The following is a 24686-nucleotide window of genomic DNA, read 5'->3' on the forward strand; positions in this document are numbered from 1 at the left end:
AACCTGAATAAAGACCTCTTGATCTTTTGTACATGTTAATTAACTGTGAAGAGTGAGAATATGATCAAGCTTATGGAAGTACTGATCCAGTGAAGGTTTGAGTGAAACACTTACCCCTTATACAGTTGAGTGATGATTGACTTGATATCTTTAGTGAGGGGTGTCTTGAAATTCAGTTGTTATGTTCGATTGATAGATCTCATGCAATGATTTTATGACTTGCTTGCTTCCAAGACTGCTTAGTTGGATATTTGTTCTCAAAATTGTTATTTTTCATTAAGTATGATCATTTATGGATTGATTTACTGTCTGAATCTGACATTGAACATGATTTTTATACTTTTGCATGTATCCCATGTTCTTAATTTAATTCATTGCCGAGGACAACAATGAGTAAATCTGGGAATGATTTGATAAGTGTCAAAGACATTATGTTTTTAATATCAAATTTAGTTTAAATAATGGTTAATATGATTAAGAATATAATGTTACTTAATAAATCCAAAAGATATTAAGATTTCAACAACTAGATAAGTTTCTGATCTCTTTTCATACTGTTTCAGGCTTAAAGTAACAAATTATGAATTCTGAAGGATAAAGGCAGTTGCAAAGGATAAGGATTAATCAAAATTAAACAAAATTAAACATCAGCGAGCCTAGTCCAAATTAAAAAGCCCATTTTTATTTCTATAAAAATGTACGTTACAGCTCATTCTATTAATGCTGGGATGCGACAGAGAAAGGCTAGGAGGCTGCCAAAGATGAGATAGGAGGCAGAGAAACTCCGTTATGGACCTGAGGAGTGGAGAAACAGTCAAAGCTTCACCGTGGAGATCAGGTGTTCTTTTCATCTCTTTCTTCAGTTTTCTTGAATATGTTAAGGTAGTTCTTTTTATGTAGTTAGGGCGAGACGGAACCAATGGTTTCTTGAACGCTGTTAATCTTTGATGCAATTATTATCCGTATTTCAATTATGCAATTAATCTGTATTGAATTCATAGTCTTGTTCATAACCTGATCAATTGTGAATGGGCAGTAGATTTTGCATGCTAATGGGGATATTGTATGCTTTAATCCAATTGGTTATTTGCTGGAATTTGTATGTTCTAAGGATAGTCTTACGAATTTCATGACGCATAATTATTGACCTTAAAGCTTGCTTTAGAAAAAGACCCTAAGGGATTAGAGCCTTGGAATAAAGTAAAGAATTGAAACCACCGAGGGATTAAGGAGTCAGTTACATAAGAAAGAATTGTCAATAGTTGATTGCGAACTTTAATTGCATGAAAGTTGAACTCGTTGAGAAACTGTTGGGGAAGTCGAGTTCCTAGCTACGTCTTTTATTAAAAGTTAAAAATCATTTTCTCCACGTTATTACTTCTTGAATTCAGTTCTTGATTTCTTAATATTAAAAAGGGAAAACTATTTCTTCAATCACTGGCGATAAAGTTATCTCTAGTAAGCTCAAAACGACGTCATTTTGGGGTTATAAGATTAAAAAATTATAATGACAAAGACTAATATAACCCTGTAATTAGGAGTGTGCAAAAAAACTGGTTCACTTGCCCTGCCCTTGATCCGACCATGACCTGACCCATAAATACCTATATTTTTTGAACTGGTTTAAATACTGACCCACTTTTATTTGGGTCAGTTTTAGACCTGATTTGTTTTAATATTGACCCATTGACCCAAAACTTGACCCATACCCATTATGTGAAAAAAAGAAAATCACAATTACATTAAAAGAAAAATTTTAACGTAAACCTATCACGTCAAAATTTGTAACGGAAAATATTTTCATAAAAAAAATTCGCAAAAATTTTTGACGAAATATATTTTCATCAAAATTTGTGACTAAAAACATTTCTGTAAAAAAATTTGACGAAATTTTTTTTTGTCAAATTTTTTTACGGAATTTAAATTTTGTCAAAATATTTCATGAAATGTTCGTCAAAATATTTCACGATAAAAATTTGTCAAATTTTTTTACAGAAATGTTTTAGTCGCAAATTTCGATAAAAAATTTTGACAAAAAAATATTTTGCCAAAATTCTTTAAAGAATCTAAATATCGTCGAAAGTTTTGAACGAAACATTTCCCTCAAAATAATTTCCATCAAAAGTTTCGATGAAACACATTTTCATCCAAAAAATTTGATGGAAAAAAATTTCATCAAAATTCTTTACAGATTTCAAATTTCGGCGAAAGTTTTCGACGAAAAAATTTTCGTTAATATTTTGACAAAAAAAAAATTCGTCGAAATTTTTATCGAAACACATTTCCTTCGAAAATTTTCGACTAAATATTTTCGTCAAGTTTTTTGATAAAAAATATTTCCATCAAAATTTTCAACGGAACACATTTTCGTAAAAAAATTTCGTAAAATTTTTTGACAAAAAATATTTCGTTAAAAAATTTCGACGAAAAAAATATTCTGCCAAAATTCTTTAGAAAATCTAAATTTCGTCGAAAGTTTCATTTCCCTCGAAACAATTTTTGTCGAAATTTTCGTCAGATCACATTCCCATTGAAATTTTGAACCAAAAATATTTCGTCAAAATTTTTGACAGATTTCTTTTTTCGTTTAAAACATTTGATGGAAGAAATCATTTTCTTCAAAACTTTTGACGAAAACTAAATTTCGATAGAAAATATCTTTTTGTAAAAATTTTCATTAGAGAAAAATTTCGTCGCTTTTCTATAAAAAGTATTCCGATGAAAAAATAATTTTGTGACGAAATTTTCGTCGTTTGCAATATAGAAATTTCGACGAAATTTTGTGAGGAAACCAAGTCAAAAATGGGTCAGGTCAGATTTGACCACTTTAGAAACCAAGTCAGGTCAGATCCGACCCAGTTCTGAACTAGTTCAACAAAATCCAAACCAAGTCAGATATGACTTGGATCAAATTAAAGCGGGTCGGGTCAAAATACCTGACCTATAAAAATCAAGTTGGGTCGAGTCGGATAAAAATCTGACCCGACCTGACCCATGAACCCTACCTGTAATATATTAGAATTATAAAAACACCTTGATTTCAGTCCCAAAACGACGTCGTTTTGGGCTCGCCAGAGTTAACTTATCTCCATTGACTGAAGAAATTCTTTACCCCATTAAAAATTAAAAATAATTTCTTTAAAAATTCTGTTTTATAAATTAAAGTATTATTCTCAACAAATCCAATTTAAAAATTTATCTAACTTTAATCGCACAGATAAGTTATTGCTTAATAATCAGTCCTCGTGGGATCGACAATCTTACTTTTACTACTTTATTACTTGTACGACTGATGCACTTACCGAAGTCGTAATAGGAAATAAATTAGACTTAAACTAAAAAGAAATAAGCAAAATTCTTACTTTTAAGGGTCTGATTTATAAGTTATTTTAAATAACATATAATAAAATAATATATTTTAATTAATTTTTGCTGGGCCTAGAAAGCCTTAAGAGATGAAAAAATGGGGTTTACTCTGCAAAAATGGAATGAGGCAGGTTGAACTGCTACTTGTAAGTGGATTGAAAATATTAATCTATCCCATTACGAAGTGGGTTAACTTTTTCTTTTATATTTTTTAATGAGTCATTTAATATTTACAAAAAAACAAAGAAGTTATATTTTTTATTCAGTTTGACCTTCAACTGTAATGACAGTGAACTAATCATTGGAGATAGGTATATATGTTACAATTTTGCAACAAAATTAAGCATATACAAATATAAAGTCAAATGTGCCATATATGTAACACTAAAGTTATGAATGTGTTGATGAAGTGAAGATGATAAGTTGAATTGAAAAACGAAAGAAGCCTTGACTCATGCACTGACTTACCCCAGATCGCCCCTCACTCACTTTAACTAGCCTAAATGCAGGGCAAATTGGGTTGTGTGGCGGGTTTGGTAAGTTGACCTAAGGTTCAACTATAAGCTTAATAGGTGAACATGAGCTTTTTGACCACTATAGCCCTTATTTAATATTTAATTATCAAATTACCCTTGATTATAAACTATTTTGAAAATTTAACCTCTCCAAAAAACATAACACCAATCTGCCCTTGTTTGACCGTTGACCATCAAGCCTACCCGGGTATTTTTTGAAAATTTTACCATACCCAGGTAGGGAGGAGAATACCCGGGTATATTTCATAATTCTAGGAAAATCCTTGAATTATTTACCCGGGTAGATTTCGCGGGTAGGGTTTTTAAATAACCCACCAGCCCCCATTTGGAAAACCCACAAAGGGGTACTCGGGTAGAGCTGCTAGAGTTGTGCAATAACGCGATTCCCACACCAAATCTTGCTGAAACGCTTCCTTTTTGTTATCATTAGTTCGCGCACGTTACATTGCTGCCTTCTACCGATTGAAATCCATTGAAGGTTCATTTTTTTCCTTTTTCTCAATTTTTGATATGTTTGTCACTTGGTATCCAAAAATTATTGCATTTTTGTAGTTTGCATGGTTATCGATTATGATCGATTAATTTTTAAAATTACTAATTGTAACCCTAACCCTAACCCCAACCCTAACTGTTATGTTTTTGATTTCTGATTTATTTTTCAGTTTCATAGTGTGACGCAGTGGCTTCTAGACGCGTTTCAAAGATGCCGGTGGGGGATACCGAGAGGAGGACCAAGCGTCGACACGATGGTTCGTCATCGTCTCAGCCCCAGGCTGTTATGCATCAGGCTCCAGACTTGCCGTTCGGATATTTGTTTGAGGATGACAGTGTTGCACATGAGAGGTTTGTGAAGTCATTCATGAGCCGAAAGATTTGCGAGTTGAAATCACTGGATTCAGCCTTCTTCAACTTGGAGCGTCAGGTTGAAGAATCACTGGATCCGTCCACGTCAGCGTCTGACGAATCACCTTGTGGAATAACACTTTCAGGTTCTCCCTCATCTTCGCTGTTCACATACTCCTCATCTTCATCCTCTTCATCCTCATCCAATGTTACTTGAGCATGTGCAAATGATCGTACAACTGTATCTTCTTGACCAGTACAGTGTGCAGTGGTTGTATGTACCGGTAAAGATGAAGACTGACCATCATCAACTTCAACATATATCTCAATCAATTTCAATACTTTCCATCCAACAAACGCATATGTTACGAACTCCACATCTTCATCATCATTGATAACGTTACCAATGTAGTATATTGTATCCATATCCACTACAGTCTCTAACCTGGCTATCATGCGGTGGATAGATTGGATGCCTTCTAAACCCATTTTTTTGGAGAATCCTCTCCTTCAGTTCATTGCATGTAGTGCCCACTTTGATTTTCATCGTTTTTGTTTTTCCTTCAAATCGGACACCGTTCGAACCTTCAAAATGCCTCCCATTGTAGTAAATAACTATAGGAACCATGTTTGGACTTGAACTCATCTTTCACACGAAAATTGGGTCTAGGTTTTGGGTTTGGATCTTGGTTCAGATTTTTGAGCACAAAATGGGAATGTGGAGGTGCAATGCCAATGTTCTGCCAAGATTAAGCCTTTTGAGATGATGAGATGAAATATATGTGTGATGATTCAGAATAGAGATGTCAAGGGAGAGAGATTTGGGAAAAAAAAACCTATAACTCGCATCAATGGCCGAAACCCATTGATATTGGGGTTTCTGGCCGAAATCTACCCGAGTAGCCCCCTCCCTACCCGAGTAAATAATTCAAGTATTTTTCTAGAATTATGAAATATACCCGGGTATCCCCTTCCTACCCGGGTATGGTAAAATTTTCCAAAAATACCCGAGTAGGGAGGGTGATACTCGGGTAGGCTTGATGGTCAACGGTCAAACATGGGCAGATTGGTGTTATGTTTTTTGGAGAGGTTAAATTTTTAAAATAGTTTATAATCAAGGGTAATTTGGTAATTAAATATTAATTAAGGGCTACAGTGGTCGAAAAGCCATGTCATGCTTTTTATTTTTAAAAAATAAGCTAAGCCAAACCTATAATATAATTTACGTCAATTAGCCCAAATTAGACTCCAAATATTCTACATTCATTTGACTTATTTAGACTAAAGTCTAATAGACTATCATAACCTATTTGTATCCTACGTATCGTCTTTACATTTTTATGTTGATAAATTTATTATTTTTATTAAATATCATATATCACATTGAATTAATTGATACTTCATGAAATATGACGCAAGATGAAATTTAAGAATTAAATAAGGGTGTCCAATAAATAGAGTACTTGATAGAGAAATATAATATAAAATATAAGATTATTAATATACTTTCACCTAATCGCTTAAGCTTTTTAGTTAAAATGGTTCTTTAATAGTATTAGAGCCACCTTGACAAAAAAAAGAAAAAAGAAAAAAACAAATCACGAGTTTCATCCTAATTACCTCTAAAGACAATCCTATCACTTTACAGGAAAAACTAAAGTCACTATTAAACAAATTGAATGAAATATATACTCCTATTTAGAGAGGCCGAACAACATATATGTATAATAATTTTTCAGATTCTCATTGCAATGTGATGGATCTGGGTGGATTGGGATTGTCTAATAAAAAGTTAGTATTTGTATTTGTAGATAGAAGACATATTTTAATGATAACAAAGTGGCAACACAAAAAGAGAACAACCTTCGTCAAGAGCAAAAGATATCAACCATGTGTGAAGATTAAAGATTTATATTGGAGCTATACAAGAAGAATGATGAGTCAACAAAGTAGCAAGAGCATGGATGAACCATGATGAAAGCTAGTAATGAATTAATAGCAACAAGGAATAATTAGAAAAGCAACACTAAGTTCAAAGGAAAGAAATCATGGACAACTTCTCAAAGAAGCTCAATATCACAACCATAGTGAAAAAGGATCAAAACCAACAAAGTGCTAAGTATTGACATATCCAACAAGTCAAAGCATCAAACTCAAGTAAATAATCAAGATCCAAGACATAATACATGAAGCTAAGTCCAAAATTTTATTTAAAACTATATCTCTAGGACTTAAACTCATATGTAACGGTATATGTTGAATTGCATTACATGAGTTCAAAGTGTTTTTCAAATTTTACTTATTTTCATACATGCATTATCCATGGCTTTAAATACTTGAATGAAATTTTAAAAAATCCATGGAAAATGTACTTGACATGTTTTATAACTTCAAAACATATTTATCAAATCAAGATCCTTCATAAAAAGTGGTCGGAAGCAAGTTGGAATGCCTTTAAACTCAAATTTGCTACATCATTGGTTGCTGTTAAGAAAGTATTCAAATACTTTCTTGATTGGTAATCAAATACTTCACTAGAGAAAAAGTATTTAATTACTTGATGAAGTAATCGATTACTTACTATCCAATAAGCATTCTAACATCTAGTTTTGTTCCAAAACTTATATATATTACTCATTGATTACTTCTCCAACCAAGTTTAGACACTATTGAATCATTCTTTGAGCCTTTCTTCATAAATTTCATTGATTATACACTTGAATAACACATATTTGATCCTTTGAGCTTATCTTGTCATAAATCATATAATCTTTGTGCTTCAATTTGTATTATCTACACTTTGAGAGTGTTTATTAAGTTCCAAGCACATTCCTTATTGTATTCTTGAGTTAAATGGCAGTGAGACCCTTAGTAATTGAGAGATAGTCTATCACCTAAGAAAGTTTGGAAAGAGTTATGAAGATTGCCAAGTACTCAAAAACTTGGTGGTTATAGCAGTTTATTAAGCACTCACTGAAGCTTGGTGGTATAGGGGAAAACTATTGAGTGATTTCAGTCTGGACATAGGTCACAATTGGTGGTGACCGAATTAGGATAAATTGAATTTGTATTTCTCTCAACCCTTACTTTTTATTTAGCACTTTAATTTCTACTTAAATATCTTGTATTTGCTAGAATATGTTCTATAATTGTGATACATAATATGTTATGGATTGATTAACTTTTCATATATCAAAGTTTACTTAAAATGATATTTTAAAAACAAGAAGGTGGCTTTTGCAAAAAAATATTTTTCATCCCCCTCTTGAGTATAAAAGCCACATTCCTAATAGTATCTTAGATCAGTATGCTTGAGATGGTCTATGGAAGAGATATCGCAAGGATAACAAATCATTGCGCATAATAACAGGGCCATATAATCGAAGGCATTGGATGTGTGTATAATAACAACTAAGAGAATAGAGAATTTAAGGTGTGTATCAAATAAACTTAACCCTTTATTTATAGAAAGAGTTACTTGTAGGTAAAATACCTGTTAGGAATTTACAAAAAAAAAAAAAAAGTACCTGTTAGGAATCAGAATTTTGGGGGACATTTAGTTACTCTAAGGCTTTGTTTGAGAGTTTAAAGGAGAAGGAAAGAAAAAAGAATTCAAAGGAGAATAAGGAGAAGGAAGGGAAGGGAAATAAAGGGTATTCCCTTCCCTTGTTTGAGAGTTAAAACCTCCCAAATTTGGAAAACTTTAATTTTAAGAAGAAGAAGGATTTTGGAGGATTTTGTGAAAATTCCTAAATCCTTCCTTTCACTTTTTTAAACTCACAAACAAGGAAAGAGATTAATAAAATCCTTCCCTTCCTAAAACTAACTCCCAAACAAGTCCTAAAGATTGTTGTCTAATTACCGTGTTATTAATTTCTCCTTTATTTATTTACTAGAAAATAACAAGAAAAAAAATAAAACTAGAAAAGAATATTTTCTTTTTATTTTTTTTGTAAACTAATAAAATGACTAATAATCTCTCTTTGAAAGTAATAGTCATTTTATTAGTTTAAAGTAAACTAATAAAATGATTATTACTTTAAAATGCAAGAAATATTCTAATGTAGTAATTTTATTTGGTACGAAAGTAAATAACAATTTTTTTGAGTGACGCAATCTTATTTATTCTTACATAAACTAATAATATTTTAGGAATGACGCAAAATTATCACTGCAATCTTATATATTTTTGCACAAACTACTAAATACATTTTTTTAAATGATCCAAAATATTTTATTCATATTTCAAATAATTAAAATTTTTTAACACGCAACTATCCTTTTCCAAAACGGTTTTGTTTACTTGTGTCCAAAATATGTTGATGCTTTTTCTGTGACAGTGTGACCACTATCACTCATGATTTACGATTAAGTTCATGGTACGACCTTACCACTAACATTACCCTTTCGATTTCCACTTGAATCCTCGTTCAAAGATTTTATTTAAACTATTAGTCATCGCATGTCAACACTCTCACACAAAAATCCTCTCTGTGCAGCGTTTGTTTGTTCTTCTAACTTCTCTCAGTTACTGTCTTGTTTTCCCAACCTCGAAATTCGTTAGTTCTTCTCTGTGTTGTGTTGGCCTTGTGGGTTTGTCTCAATCTTGTCTACCATAGTGTTCACTACTTGTGTATCTCACTTAAATGTAACTGCAATCTCCTCTACTTCTTCTTTGGTTTGCTTGCATCAGCTCTTGTTCCTTTATTATATAGCTCCTTGCAAAAAAATGTAATTTTGATTTTAGATTAAGTTACCCTTTTGAATTCTTATTAATGCCCAATTCCTCAAAAGTGTTCTGAACCAGTCCATTCATGGTTTCAGTCATGGAATCTCGTTAATCTTGGCCAGATATCCATCTGGGTCTAGTTGATGAACATAATTCTCAGTGCTTCTAAATTGTAGAAAATGCAGGTTGTGATGATGGGTTTTCGTTAATTTTGTCAGATTGCCCTCCATAGCTATACCTTCAGAACTGATATTTAATTAACCTCAGTTTGAGTGTGTGAAGTGTACCATGTAACTGGAATGCTACCAATCTGCTTCTATTGGGTTGTTTCTGGGAGTGAGTTTGGTCTCTCTGGATGGCATATGGAGGGCTTCTTCGGAATCCAGGGAAAGGGGTGGTTTTGGATCTAGGATTTGTCATGGCTGAACGCTAGTCTTCATTTTCAGCTCTGTGGAGAGTGTCTACTCTTCTTGTTAAAGTGAAAAAGAAAAGAAAAAACCAACTCTGATACTCTTTTGAGTTTCGTTTGGATATGTAATCCAAGTGCTTTTTGTTCAACTACTGACTCATTCTTTTGTGGTTCATAACAATATATTCAAAAACTCTTCATAAATTCTTTGAAATGTAAATTCTTCAACTGGATTCATTTATTCATTTTCTTCATCAAGGGCTTGATGCCCTCAACAATAAAAAAAATGAGGTATACCTTCTTCCTTCTTTCCAGTTTAGGATGATATGTAGGATTCTGCTCTCCCTGCCCGGAGTTGTATTGATGTTTTCATATATGCAGCTTTAGTCACTATTTTACCTCTAGAGCTCCCTTGAAGTGAGTCAGCATCTTCTAATTACATATTTTTCTTTTCCTATAAACCAAAACTAAAGATCAAAATTAATTCCTTGATATTCCAAGACTTTCATGGAAGAAACATTTGTTCCCTTCCGTGGGATTAAGAATGACCTCAAAGCCAGAATTATGTGCTACAAACAGGATTGGACCAGTGGATTCCAAGCTGGGGTCAGGTTTGTGATAAAAATATGCTGATTCTGATATTACAATTATAATCTGACTGGCTTCCTCAAGTTTTTAACCAAAAGTCCTTCCTCTTATCTCTCCTTAAATTTAATCATGCCTATTGCATACAAAGTTATAGATTTCCTTTTGAAACACCAGCAAGAAAATTTGTCAGTGATTTAATTTTGATGTTGTTTTATATAGGATCCTTGCCCCAACTACATACATATTTTTTGCTTCAGCAATTCCTGTTATTTCTTTTGGAGAGCAACTGGAGAGAGACACTGGTACAAGAATACTTTTCAGGTTCAGTCTCCTTTGGTATTTTAGTCATTGATTGCTCAGAAATGCTTCTTTGGTTATATTATACAGATGGAACTCTCACTGCTGTGCAGACTCTTGCATCAACCGCGCTCTGTGGTATTATCCATTCAATCATTGGAGGGCAGCCTCTCCTCATACTAGGTGTAGCTGAGCCAACAGTTCTTATGTATACATTCATGTATAACTTTGCAAAGGATCGAAAGGATTTGGGACACAAACTTTTCCTGCCCTGGACTGGATGGTATCTTTGGAGCTCCTTGAGTGGTTTAAATTGTACAAAAGGAATTACTGATGAACTGAAGTAACTTTCTCAATTTTTTTTATTTTTTATTTTAAATAATTTTTTAGGGTGTGTGTTTGGACTTCCCTGTTGCTCTTCTTGCTGGCAATTCTTGGTGCATGCTCCATAATCAACAGATTCACACGCCTTGCTGGTGAACTATTTGGTCTGCTAATTGCAATGCTCTTTATGCAGCAGGCTATAAAGGTGAGTATGCATCAACCATGACCATTTTTCTTTAGTAATCTGCAACTTGTATATGTGGCTACCAAATAGGAACCTTCCATTCACTATTACCTAAAATGAAACGTGTTTAATAATAAGGTTAATAATCTCCATTTTAAAGGGACTTGTGGAAGAGTTTGGTGTACCCAATACCCAGAGAGAAGGTACCAATCAGATTGCACTCCAATCCTCTTGGCTGTTTGGCAATGGAATGTTTGCTTTAGTTTTGTCATTTGGCCTTCTTTTTACTGGTCTACGAAGCCGCAAGGCTAGATCCTGGCGTTATGGGACAGGTATTGTTTATACTTCTGAATCATGATAAAAAAATTCATTAGGGAATTTGATTTGCTTCATAAGATAGACTTCAAGTTTGAGACGACATTAGAGAAACCAATTTCATGTCCTCTGGTGCAAGTTCTTCAGTCTGTTTCCATTTTTTCCCCAGTAATCTAATATTGTCCTTAATGCTTTCTTCTGGTTTGTTTTTGCAGTAAAATTGCTTGTCTTATCAACATTTTCATTCTTCTAAAATATAGTTGTATTATAGGTTGGCTACGGGGATTTGTAGCTGATTATGGAGTCCCATTAATGGTTCTCATATGGACTGCTGTTTCTTACATACCAGTCAACAAGGTTCCAAGGGGAATCCCTCGGCGACTTTTCAGTCCAAACCCATGGTCTCCTGGTGCATACTCAAATTGGACTGTTGTTAAGGTGATTGATTATATAATGCGGATACTATTCTCATAGTACTGAATGTATAATTTGATTAATTTCACTATATATTATGGATTATGGAAAGCCAATTCTAGCTTTGCTCCCTGCAAAGCAAGCATGGCTTGTTGCTCATTTTTTTATTTTTTATTTTTATTTTTACATTTTGCAGGAAATGTTAAATGTGCCCCCTTTATATATTATTGGAGCATTTATACCAGCAACTATGATTGCTGTGCTTTACTACTTTGATCACAGTGTTGCATCACAACTTGCACAGCAGAAGGAGTTCAATCTCAGAAAACCCTCATCGTATCATTATGACCTACTACTCTTGGGCTTTTTGGTACGTAATTTCTTTGAAATACTAGTAAATTCAATTGCAATACCAGTGAATGGTAATAGATAACATATTTCTACTACATCTACCAAATATTTCCTTTTAATTTGTTTTTCATTTTGCTGACCAGACCATGTTGTGTGGGCTTATTGGAATCCCTCCTTCCAATGGTGTGATTCCGCAATCTCCAATGCATACAAAGAGCTTGGCTACACTGAAACACCAGGTAATATCATTTTTTCTGACCTTTGAATACATTATATCTCAACTGTTAATCACAGATCCTTCTTTCCTGTTAATTTCTTTGTTTCATTTTGGTAGACAATTGTTTATTTTTCCAGATTTACCAGAACATAACCATCTTATATTCTGCTCAGGCTTCACTGAGATTTGTAATTGAATGATTATAGCTGTATTGAAAATTGTTTTTATTTCTTCTTCTTATCTGATTATGCATGCTACTAGTTGACAATTCTGTTTGGGTGGAAGAGTTTGGAGGGGAGGAGAGGAGAGGGGTTTGTTTTTTATTTTTTAAATTAATAGAATTATAAAACGTTTATAAAAATGAATAAGGAGTGATCGGAAGGTTACATGATAATATCTTATTTTATTGTTATCATTTTAAAAAATTCTCAAATATGACTTGTTGCCATGTATAGACATTGTTATCACCCATTTTGTTAAGTCTTGTCTATATATAGCTAAGCTAATTGATTATCATGGATATTTGTTTTGTTTGAAATAGCTCTTACGGAATAAGCTTGTATCTACTGCACGAAAAAGCATGCGGAAAAATCTGAACCTGAGTCAGTTATACCAAAGTATGAAAGAAGCATATGATGAAATGCAAACTCCATTGGTTCACCAAATGCCACCTACCTTGGTAAATGTAATCCTATGATTTCCAATTGATTTGAAATTTGTGATCTTCTCTCTTCTTTATCCTTGATTTTATTTATCAAGCAGGGGCTGAAAGAGCTGAAGGAATCTACCATTCAACTGGCTTCAAGTCATGGATACATTGACGCCCCAGTTGATGAGATTGTCTTTGATGTGAATAAGGATGTTGATGACCTTTTGCCAGTTGAAGTTAAAGAGCAGCGCCTCAGCAATCTACTGCAGGCATTGATGGTTGGGGCTTGTGTAGCTGCTATGCCTCTATTGAAGAAGATACCAACTGCAGTGCTTTGGGGTTACTTTGCCTTCATGGCAATTGAAAGCTTGCCTGGAAATCAGTTCTGGGAGAGAATATTGTATCTTTTCACTGCTCCGAGTCGAAGATACAAGTATACCTATGCTCATAGTCAATTTTATCATTGGCATAGTTCTAGGACTCAAGGACCAAAATTTCCTTCCTCTGTCTGCATCCTAATTATAGTGCATCAACAGCATGCATCATGTCATTTTTTTCTCAGTTTGGGAATTCCACTATTTGTTTAGTTATTTTTTTCTTAGTCAAGAATTGTGGATGTTAAGTTATTAACTGATTTCAACTGTGCATATGCATGATCCATGTTGACAATAACATATGCTTGTGTGTGCTCGCATGCACATTCAGCATTAGCATTCCATTTTAAGAGGCTGCTGAAGTTGTTGATGATGACCCTTTTTTCTTTCCTATTTTCTAGACTGCTGGAGAAATACCATGCCACCTTTGTTGAGACCGTACCCTTCAAAACAGTTGCCATGTTTACCTTGTTCCAGACAGCTTACTTGCTCCTCTGCTTTGGCATAACCTGGATCCCACTTGCTGGGGTCCTTTTCCCATTGTTAATCATGCTTCTTGTCCCTGTGCGGCAATATTTTCTTTCTAAGGTTTTCAAAGGAGCCCATCTTCAAGAGTTGGACGCAGCAGCATATGAGGAAGCACCTGCCATTGCTTTCAACATGTCCTTTGATGTAAGTAGTTTGAACCATTATCAAATTAGTACAAAAATGGTATAGTCTTGTATCACATATATCTGTCAAAGCTCTTGTTCACAGTTTAATGTCCATAACCTGGCAGGATCCAAATAACCAGGCAACAAGAATTAATATCAGTGGTGGGGAAATTCTTGATGAAATTATTACAAGGAGTCGTGGAGAGATTCGTCGCACACAAAGCCCCAAAACAAGTAGTTCAACTCCAACTTCATTCGGAGATATAAGACCTGCTAATAGTCCACACATATCAAGAAGGGTTCCCAGCCCTAGAGTAACTGAATTGAGGGGGGAATGCAGCCTAGCAGCAACTGGGAAGGATATCAATGGTTCACCATCAACCTAAAAATGTATCTTGATAATCGATTATAGTAGTAAATGATGCTCTAGAGGTCTTGAACTTGATTTTGTGACATAAGGTCATCTTCTCAATGTCTCTCTTTTCTTCTTTTTAACCTTTTACCATAGTTTGTTGTTTGACTGAATGGGCAGGGATATTTTCATGTTGATGGAAAAATGTTATGTTAGTAATGTTGCTATCTTGAATTTTAGTTTTTTGTAGTTTACGTGATATATATATATATATATATATATATATATATATATATATATAAGGTAGGATCCTTTGACACCAGTGTCAAATTTGACACCTCATCTGAGAGCCATTAGATCAAAAAAGATCAGCGATTCTGATTTGTAAGCATGTGACATCATTGATTTTATTTTATCTAACGGCTCTCAGATGAGGTGTCAAACTTCAAATTTGACACTAGTGTCAAAAAATCCTATCTCTCTCTCTCTCTCTCTCTCTCTCTCTCTCTCTCTCTCTCTCTCTATATATATATATATATATATATATATATATATATATATATATATATATAAATTAAAGAAGCTACAGTCCTTGGCTAAACAAAGCTTTGCATTCATAAATGTATTGTTGGCCACAAACTTTGCCCTTCTGCTGATTTATTGACAAATTTGCTGCATATGATATCAGTGATAAGGATATTTTGTTCTCTAGTAAAGATGGAACATGTGGGGCCACACGACAAGTACAGAGCAATTGTGATTTGTTGGTGCATGGTTTCAAGCACAACATTTATCCATTCTTTGAATGTATCTATGGGAAGAAATAGCTGTCACTTTGATGTTTACATGCACATGCATTGGGTCATTTGTATATTAATCTATGCAAAAAAGTTTCCCCGGAGAAGTACTGATTTCAATGTAGTGACGTTGAAGACATACTCAAGGCCATAATATGATTGTTTAAGTTAGGCGTTTGGTTTTACTGGTTGGAGAGAACAAAAAGTCTTGACCAGGATGAGTTTGCGAGCCAACTGAACCTCTGGTCCTACATCTTTCATCTCAAGGAAAAGCCTTTTCCTATTAAGCACTAAGCAATCCTTTCAAAGCTTTTTAGACAGACTTGCATCTCCTTCTGCTTTTCAATAATGGCTTGATGATAGTAAGTGAAGATTTGAAAGGAGCACTCACTTTTATCTGCACGCCTTGTCCCATATGGTTAGAGATCATATAGGTTCATAACAATTATTAGCTAGTGAACTGAACCATAGACAATATTAATCTCTTTTGTCTTCCTGTATTCTAGTCATTTCAAACAGATATTGATTATCCTCCAACTAACTAGATATTCCATAAATCAATTTTACGATGATGTTTAAATAAAAAATCAGTTCTTAAACTTCAACCTTACATTGTTGATTTTGATACGATAATATCATTACATCTCTATCAGCTGGTTGTTTTGAACTTGACCTTTCCGTTCTAACCAAAATGAGTCCGTCTAACCAAAATAATTCTTTTTGCATTTCTCTTTTGTGAAGCATTTACTGTTCTTATTTTGTGTCTGTTGTCATTCTTGTTCAACTATTTTTTTTATATTTCTTTAAAATTCCTTTTTTAATCATACTAATATCTGTTACTGTTCTTCATTTTATTTAAGGATAGTTTATTCTGACTACTCTTATTTTGCCTACCTCTCTTAACACCGTTACATTACAATCTCACCCAATGATGGAGATTTGTGGAATAAAATAAACCATTTTCCCCTTTCTTTTTCCTTACTACCTCTCACACTCTTTCTCTCTATAGATTTGCGTAATTTACAATCTGAATTTATATTTGAATCTAAATTCAATCAATGATTAATGGCATTATGATTTTGCTCGATGAATATAATTTCAAAATTCTTTGAATCTGATATAATTGATCATGGCAAAAACCACAAAAATACAAAAAAAACGAAGACTCCCTTACTTTGAATTAACCCATATATATATATATATATATATATATATATATATATATATATATATATAGGGGTTACATTTTCTCATGCAACATGAGATGAGCTTTTCTCCTACACACACAATCAAGTAGGCCCACTAGTTTAAATAAAAAAGAAAAATGAAAGAAAATATTAACACGGAAATCGAGCTCTCACTAACATGAGAGATGACTATTCTTACAACATGAGATTTATTTATCCCATATATATGTATATATATCCTTTGACACCAGTGTCAAATTTTAATTTTGACACTTGAGCTGAGAGCCATTAGATCACAAAAAATCAATGGTGTCATATGCTTACGAATCAGAGTCGTTGATCTTTTGTGATCTAACGGCTCTCAGATGAGGTGTCAAATTTCAAATTTGACACTGGTGTCAAAGGATCCTACCTCATATATATATATATATATATATATATATATATATATATATATATATATTGGGAAAAATATTTCTACAGTCACCTTATATAAGGTTGTCTACAGCTACTCTTTTTAACTAAGTATGACCGGTCATACTTAGTTATAACAATAAAACTGTTCTTTTTTTCTCTTTCCTCAGACACTATCGGCTAACGTGGCGGAGAGAGAAAATGCAATATATATATATGTGTGTGTGTGTGTGTGTGATTTATCGTTTCTCATGCTTGAACTAATTTTAACTCCGGCTACTAAATCATAACCGTACAGAGATGAATCAATGGTGATAAAGGAAGAGAGAAAAAAAAGAGAAATATGTATGTATATATATTAAGGGTTCGCTTTTTCTGCAGTTACTGTAGATAAGTTATCTGCAGTAAGCCCAATACGACGTCGTTTCGGGGCGGAAATCATGGTGTTTTTATAATTTTAATTTATTTCAGGGTTATTATAGTCTTTATAATTATAATTTTTTAATATTTCAATCCAAAACGATGTCGTTTTGGAAATAAATGCAGATAACTTATCTGCAGTAACTCTGCAGAAATATTTTTCTGATATATTAAAGAATTAATGTTTCTCATATCTTCTACACACATGAAATATGTGGGGTCCATTTGAAGAGAAAAAAAATAATCTCGTATATTAAAGACAGTGATAATGTAAAAAGAATTATAAAAAATTGAGAGTTTGATGGTAATAATTCTATTATCATGGATTCATATAATATTTTCTTCATAAATTATAGACGGTGAAAATTTAGGTATGTGAATTTTAATTATGATTTGCCAGTTGATCTTAAATGTTATTCATTACTTTTTACCTTGGAATCAATTATCATTCCCTCTACAAATTTATGTGCTATATCGGAGTACCTGAAAAACAGTTGCAGTTTTCAGTGACCAAAAGATTCTCACTTTCGTCTCAACTTCCATCACTTTCTCTTAAAATTTGGGATTCTAACAATATAAATTAAAAAAATTTAATTGCAATGTGAGAATTAAAAAATAATGGTTTTATTAACTGATAGAAATAGAATAGATACTTGAATAAATTTAAAATTTAAAAATAAAGGTAATTAACTTACTATTATTGAAAGGGATGAGATTCATTTTATGACTTATATATAATCAAATTAATGATAACTAAATTTTGAATTCAATTAAAGTTCTTATAAATTAAAATAATATAAAAAATAGATTTATTTAATTGATGATACAACTTATTAAGTATGAATTTGGAACATAAAAAATTTAAATGTGACTAAACTGCATTTACCAAAAAAAAAAAAAACTTACATGTACTGCAGTTTATATAATATATTTGAAAAGTTGGATACCAAAAAAAATATATATATATTTGAAAAGTTATACACAATATCTCAGTTGATGCATTGGAGTTGAGCGGGCGGAAAAATATTATGGTTTGATTCCTATCAATGTCAGGTTGGAAATGGGGCATAAGATCTTAATCCTTGACTCGTTCTACACTCGAGATTAGTTCGGGAGAGTCTCCTTATCTCAAAAAAATAATTAGGGTTGTTATAAAATGTCGACTTAGTTGCTCACGGAGAGCGTTATGATTTTAGAACTAACGTTTGTAGACTTTGTAAAAATGGCATATTTGCTTGGAGATGCTATAAAAGGTTGTTTCAATGAATGGGATGAGGATTCATGTCACTGGTGAGGACCCATCTACTTAGATAAGAAACATAACTTAGTGGAATGCAGACAATGTTTTCACTCTCTGATATGGACTAGCCTCCAAAACTACACAGCAGAAACTGAATACACTGAAATAAGGAGAATATTACTCTCATGAGAATTTTTATCTTATACATCCACAAATTAAAGATGGACTTTATATTTTTTCTCTCCTTTCTCCTTTAAATTGTGAGTGGATAAGACAAAAAATTTCTCAGATAACATTAGAGCAGTATTCTCCGTACCGTTGGAAATAAAATTATAATCCACAAAGTGTGCTTCCTTAATTTGGAGAGAAAGCAAAAGCCCAAGCCCATTTCTCAACGAATTAAGGATGGTTGTGAAAAAATGCCGTGAGTTGAACTTCATTGCTACTAATAGCAGTTCGATCCCCAACGAAAATAAATAAAAGGCGTTTTCTTTTTCATTAAGAGAAAATATTAATTAAATAAAAAATAAATATTTATTATCTTAAAAGTTTAAAAGTGATTTTTTTTAAATAATTAAAAATGCTTAATAATATATATAAAAAAAATGCTAATTTTAATTCTTTACCCGTGTGGATACATGTTAACAAAATCCATAAATAAAATACAAAACACAAAATCACCTCAAATCAAACCAAGAAAAAAAAATAAATAACGCTGTGTTATCCTAAAACATCATCAATGATATATATATATATATATATATATATATATATATATATATATATATATATATATATATATATATATATATATATATATGGCTTTTTGACCCTTTTTCCCCTAATTAAATAATTAATAACCAATTTGCCCCTCTCCCAGAACTATCCACCATCCTGCCCCCATTTAGTCGATTAAGTTGCACTTTTAATCGACTAAATGGGCTAAACTCAAAAATCATGAAACGCGAATTTTAGTCGACTAAAAACTCACCTTAATCGACTACATTGTTTGCATTTTTAGTCGACTAAGCACATTATTTAGTCGACTAAATATCGCGAAAAACCCTATATCCAGACCTCTCTTGGTCTCATTTTCATTATATTCGAATGTAAAACTCCTCCCTTGGTCTCTTTCTCTTGTTTGTCAGCTGTGAACCTTCCAATCACCCTTCCATTTCATCACACCACCTCTAAGGCATAGTAATTGTGAAATCATTGTCATTTTCCTTTATTTCTCAATTTTTTCCCCCAAATCCGAACCCAAAACCCTAAAATCCGATTCCTACCCCCAAAATTCGTGTGAAAGATGAGCTCAAGTCCAAACATGTATGTTACCATGATTTACTATGATGGAAAGCATTATGAAGGCCCCAACGGTGTTCAATTTGAAGGAAAAACGAAAATGTTGAAAATCAAACGGGGCACTACGTACAATGAGCTGGAGGGGAGGATTCACCAAAAATTGGGGCTACATGGCAGCCATGGCGTTCAACGGATGATCGCCAGGGTAGAGTCTGAACAAGACAAGCAAATGGAAGTGCACCCTTGTATTTGGCCTTATACATCATCCAACAGATGTAGTGCCTCCAGTTCACCGAAGTACCATGTCGGATAGCCCACATGATGGGAATGTCATGCTCCAACACCCTGGAATGATTGAACGCTCGCGGAAACAGAATGTGGGTGATGACATAGTGTAGTATGCGGGACTCCACAGTAAGCAACCCCTCCGTATAGGCAATGTGTTGCCCACAGACTCTTCTATGCTCCTGCACGGCATCACCGCGTGTATATCCTGGAAGTATGGTCCCGCTGTCTGCGTCATATTCCACAGTCTGCGCAGAATCAAAGTCATACCCCAATAACTCCAACCATACCGGAGCCGTCATGATGATCTCCACCCCGCAGACCCTAGACCTCAGCTCACCCTGATGGTAGCTGAGGTTATGGTAGAAGGCCCGTACATGCAGCTTAGAATATGAACACGACAGTTCAGCCAAGGTCCTAAGATGTGATTCCTCCAACCACCTCACAATGTTAAAACCTTCTTGTTCAAAAAAGGTTGTATCAAGTGATTTGGCCCCACAAATCGGTCGGTTAACAAAGTCACGGACAAAAGATTCATGAACCACCGGGTCATTCTCGAACAAGTATCCGAATGGGAGGTCGACAGCAGCGGGGTCTTCCTCTTGTGGCCTTGACGAAGACGGAAGGTCTTGTCGTAGCTTCTGTCGCCTCTCATTTCCAGTGCTAGACGATCTTTTACGGCCAGCCATGGAACAACTGTACTTACAATGCAAGTGGAAACAAAAATCAATGAACAATAACAATATCAAAAAATTTAAAATTCAATATAAAAAACAAAACATAATCCTAAAATAAAACAGAAAACAGAAACCCTAACCCTAACCCTAAAACAGAAACCCTAACCCTAACCCTAACCCTAACCCTAACCCTAACCCTAGCACATCACAAAACCCCATTCCTTGCCCTAACACTACAACCCAAACAAAACAACAACATAAACCCTAACCCTAACCCTAACCCTAAGCCTAAGGCACCACATTAACCCTAACCCTCACCCTTACATCAAACTTAGCACCCTACCCCTAACCTAAATCCATAAAACCGCAAACAGAAATCAAATGCATGGAGAAAAAAAAAAAAAAAAACTAAACTTAAAACCAAATGCAAGTCAGAATACGTTACCTAAATGTCGATTTCGCAAGTGTGAACCAAGGAAGCTTCAATCGCACCTTCAAGGGTTGAGATTCGGACTTGGTTGGAGAGAGGGGACGGAATTGAGCGATTTAGTCGATTAGGGTTTGAAAATAACCCCCTTTGTAGGGCCGGCAAAATGGGCTGAGCCCGCCGGGCTGGCCCGCCCCGCCTGCCAAATGGGGCGGGCTGGGTTGAGTTTTTCAACCCACCAGCCCGCCAAACCCGCCAGCCCATATGGGTCAGCCCGCCACGGGGCGGGCTAGCCCGCCAAGTCCTTTTTTTTTTTTTAGATTACCCAATTGTTATGTAGCTCCGTATCTTAGATTTCTCTACATGCAAGTGGCTTTTTTGAATTGTTGTGGACTGCTCATACAACACTTTGTTACTTGTTTTGTTACTCTATTTTATCCTGATATGATTTTATTTTATTTTTTTATTTTGGAATGAAAGATGCATATTTATATGCAGATTATTAAACATTGGTCTTCTTGGTTTCATATGCAAATTAGGATTTTATGCAGATTTTTGTATGCTTTTATGCAGATTTTTTTTTGTGATTTTATGCAGAATTTAATTTTTTGTATTTTATTTTTATATTTTTTTTATTTTAGGCGGGCTAGCCCGTAGCCCGCCAGCCCACTCATAAAACGGGCCGGGTTACTCCTTTCAACCCATTTTGTCAAAACGGGCCGGGGCGGGCCAGCCCATTTTGGACGGGCTAGTGGCGGGCCGGGGCGGGCTGGCCCATATTGCCAGCCCTACCCCTTTGCGAAATGGGGGGTTTTTAAAAAACCTGATCTGCGACATTTAGTTGACTAAATAATGTGCTTAGTCGACTAAAAGTGCAAACAATGTAGTCGATTAAGGTGAGTTTTTAGTCGACTAAAATTCGCGTTTCATGATTTCTGAGTTTAGCCCATTTAGTCGATTAAAAGTGCAACTTAATCGACTAAATGGGGGCAGGATGGTGGATAGTTCTGGAGGAGGGGCAAATTGGTTATTAATTATTTAATTAGGGGCAAAAGGGTCAAAAAGCCATATATATATGGGAAAAATATTTCTCAAGCTGCTTGAGATAAGTTTATCTCCGACCATCCAAAACTACGTCGTTTTGATTATTTATTTCCTTATATTTATTGATTCACCTTTGAATGGTTATGATTTCCTTTCTCTCTCTCTTTCTTTATCACCATTGATCCATCTTTGTACAGTTATGATTTAGTAGCCGGATATAAAGTTATCTCCGGCAGCTTGATAAATGTTAAGCCCTATATATATATATATATATATATATATATATATATATATATATATATATATATATATATATGATAAATATTTCTACAGCCACTTCAGATAAAGTTACCTATAGCTACTCAAAAATTACGTCGTTTTACTGAAACACTCTTCATTAATTCACTTGAAATTACAGAAACACACTTCATTAATAAAAACGACGTAATTTTTGAATAGCTGTGTATATAACTTTATATATAGTAACTGTAGAAATATTTTTTTCCAATATATATATATTTTGAAGAGACACACGAAAGTAAACAGACAAGAAAAGACAAAAAAAACTAATAAATCCTAGTAGTGACAACTCCCATCTGATGATTATAGACCAGCAAACTACATTCCGGTGGAGGACTATAAAAGACCTGCATATCCCAGTCCTAGAAAGGTGTCTGCTTAGCAAGCCAACCTGCTATCGTAATTCCTTCTCTAAGCACATGTTGAAATCTAACCAACCAAGGCCTTTGCAGGAACTTCTTAATATCTCTTACCAATGGCAGTAAAGGATGCCCATCATCAAAGTGCTGAAGAAGCTCTTGAGCTTTTTTGGAATCACCTTCAAAGTACACTCTCCTATAGCCTTGCTCCCAAGCGATTTGTAGACCCACAAATTAAGGGGGCGTTTGGTTGAGGAGAAATTTTTATGAATAATAGAGAAATGTGATTACTAGAGAAATGGTTGGAATGTGAGTTTGGTAGAAAAATATAAAAAAAGTTGTTTGGTTGGATAAAATTTTGATGGAGAAATTAGGTAACTTTTATAAAGTCTATGTTTGAGTGTATGTAAAATATAGATAGAAAAAAAAGTTATTTTTACGAAAATACCCCGCTTTTAAAATTTTTTTTTTTTTTATTTCAGCCACCGTCCCACTCCAAAAACCACCATCTTCACCGCCGAAAGCCACCGCAGATGCCATAGCCACCGTCCACAACCTCTGAGCCGATTCAAGCCAGCCAAGACTACACCACAACCACCGTCCCGTCTCCTTCTTCACAACCCTTACCCACAAACTCCAGCCAACCTCCTCAGCCACCACCACACACCACCGGTGACCCAAAAACCCATCCTCATTTGAAGACCAAATCGGTCCAACCCTTACTCACAACCACCATCGGACCAGTTAGAAGGTTTAGTTGTACAAATGCAGAATGAAAGAGAAACTCAAATTTATAAAATAATGTTAACATTTCCCTCTTTGATCAACAAGAAAACCATTCCAAATAGGTTTGCTTAGTGATACTAATTACCAGCGCATGCCAGAAAACAAGTGACCACCATAGCCATCAACCTTCACAAACTTCCTTTCGCACACTTAGTTAGAGGGTATGATGGTCTTTTGGTACAAATGTAGTGTGAGCAAATAGGTTGCTTTCTACCAATACCACACTGGCTGCAGGATACTTTGGCCGGCTATTTCAAGATAGATGAGTAACTTGGTTTGGTAGGTTTCTGATTTAGGTAGATAAGTATAAAATCAAACACAACCAAACATGGATACCTTATATTTCCACTTCTCACTTACCCATCTATCTCAACATTTTCCTTCAACCAAGCATTGCCATCCCCCAATCTTTTTTCTTTCTTTCTTTTTTTAAGTTGCTAAGTGTTTAGATTAAGACTTTAATTGATCTTTAATAGAAATAAACACATTAAATTTTTCGATTAAGGTTTAAATATTAACGTATTGTTCAAACACATTAAATTTCTCGATCCAGGCTTAAATATTAACGCATTCTTTAATTGTTTTTTTCATATCATTTACTTGCATAAGTTAACTTATTCTGAAGTCAGTTAATAATGTAAATTAGTAAGAAAGAAAACAATCGTCAAGTTCAATTCTATGATCCAACACTGTTTTATCCTCTAATGTGACTTTCTTACATCTTTCTCCACCGAATTAAAAAGGCCAAAGGGTTTTTTAGAAAAATAATGATATATATATATATATATATATGTGTGTGTGTGTGTGTGTGAGAAAAATATTTCTTATGCAGCTTGAGATATATTTA

The 24686-nt window shown here is 34.1% G+C and overlaps 1 protein-coding gene across 7 annotated transcripts; it reads left to right on the forward strand.

Moving 5' to 3' along the window:
* Positions 1 to 9197: 9197 nt before the first annotated feature.
* On the forward strand, positions 9198 to 14776 carry LOC133293283 (probable boron transporter 2). Of its 7 annotated transcripts, none has more exons than XM_061491824.1 (12): positions 9198 to 10494; positions 10691 to 10773; positions 10859 to 11051; positions 11159 to 11297; positions 11437 to 11608; positions 11863 to 12029; positions 12202 to 12375; positions 12500 to 12595; positions 13115 to 13252; positions 13333 to 13655; positions 13998 to 14312; positions 14410 to 14776. In XM_061491824.1, exons 1-12 carry the CDS (start codon positions 10391 to 10393, stop codon positions 14633 to 14635), a joined length of 2130 nt encoding a protein of 709 aa, XP_061347808.1. In that variant the 5' UTR covers positions 9198 to 10390; the 3' UTR covers positions 14636 to 14776. The 7 variants fall into 7 exon arrangements, with proteins under 7 accessions (XP_061347808.1, XP_061347807.1, XP_061347810.1 ...); XM_061491823.1 differs by having other exon boundaries at positions 13998 to 14268; positions 14375 to 14776; XM_061491826.1 differs by having other exon boundaries at positions 13998 to 14268; positions 14390 to 14776.
* Positions 14777 to 24686: the final 9910 nt, after the last annotated feature.

The sequence above is a fragment of the Gastrolobium bilobum genome, unplaced genomic scaffold, assembly GCF_033153095.1.
Source record: "Gastrolobium bilobum isolate Gb01-03AN ecotype WA unplaced genomic scaffold, APGP_CSIRO_Gbil_v1 utg9409, whole genome shotgun sequence".
Classification (NCBI taxonomy): Eukaryota; Viridiplantae; Streptophyta; class Magnoliopsida; order Fabales; family Fabaceae; genus Gastrolobium; species Gastrolobium bilobum.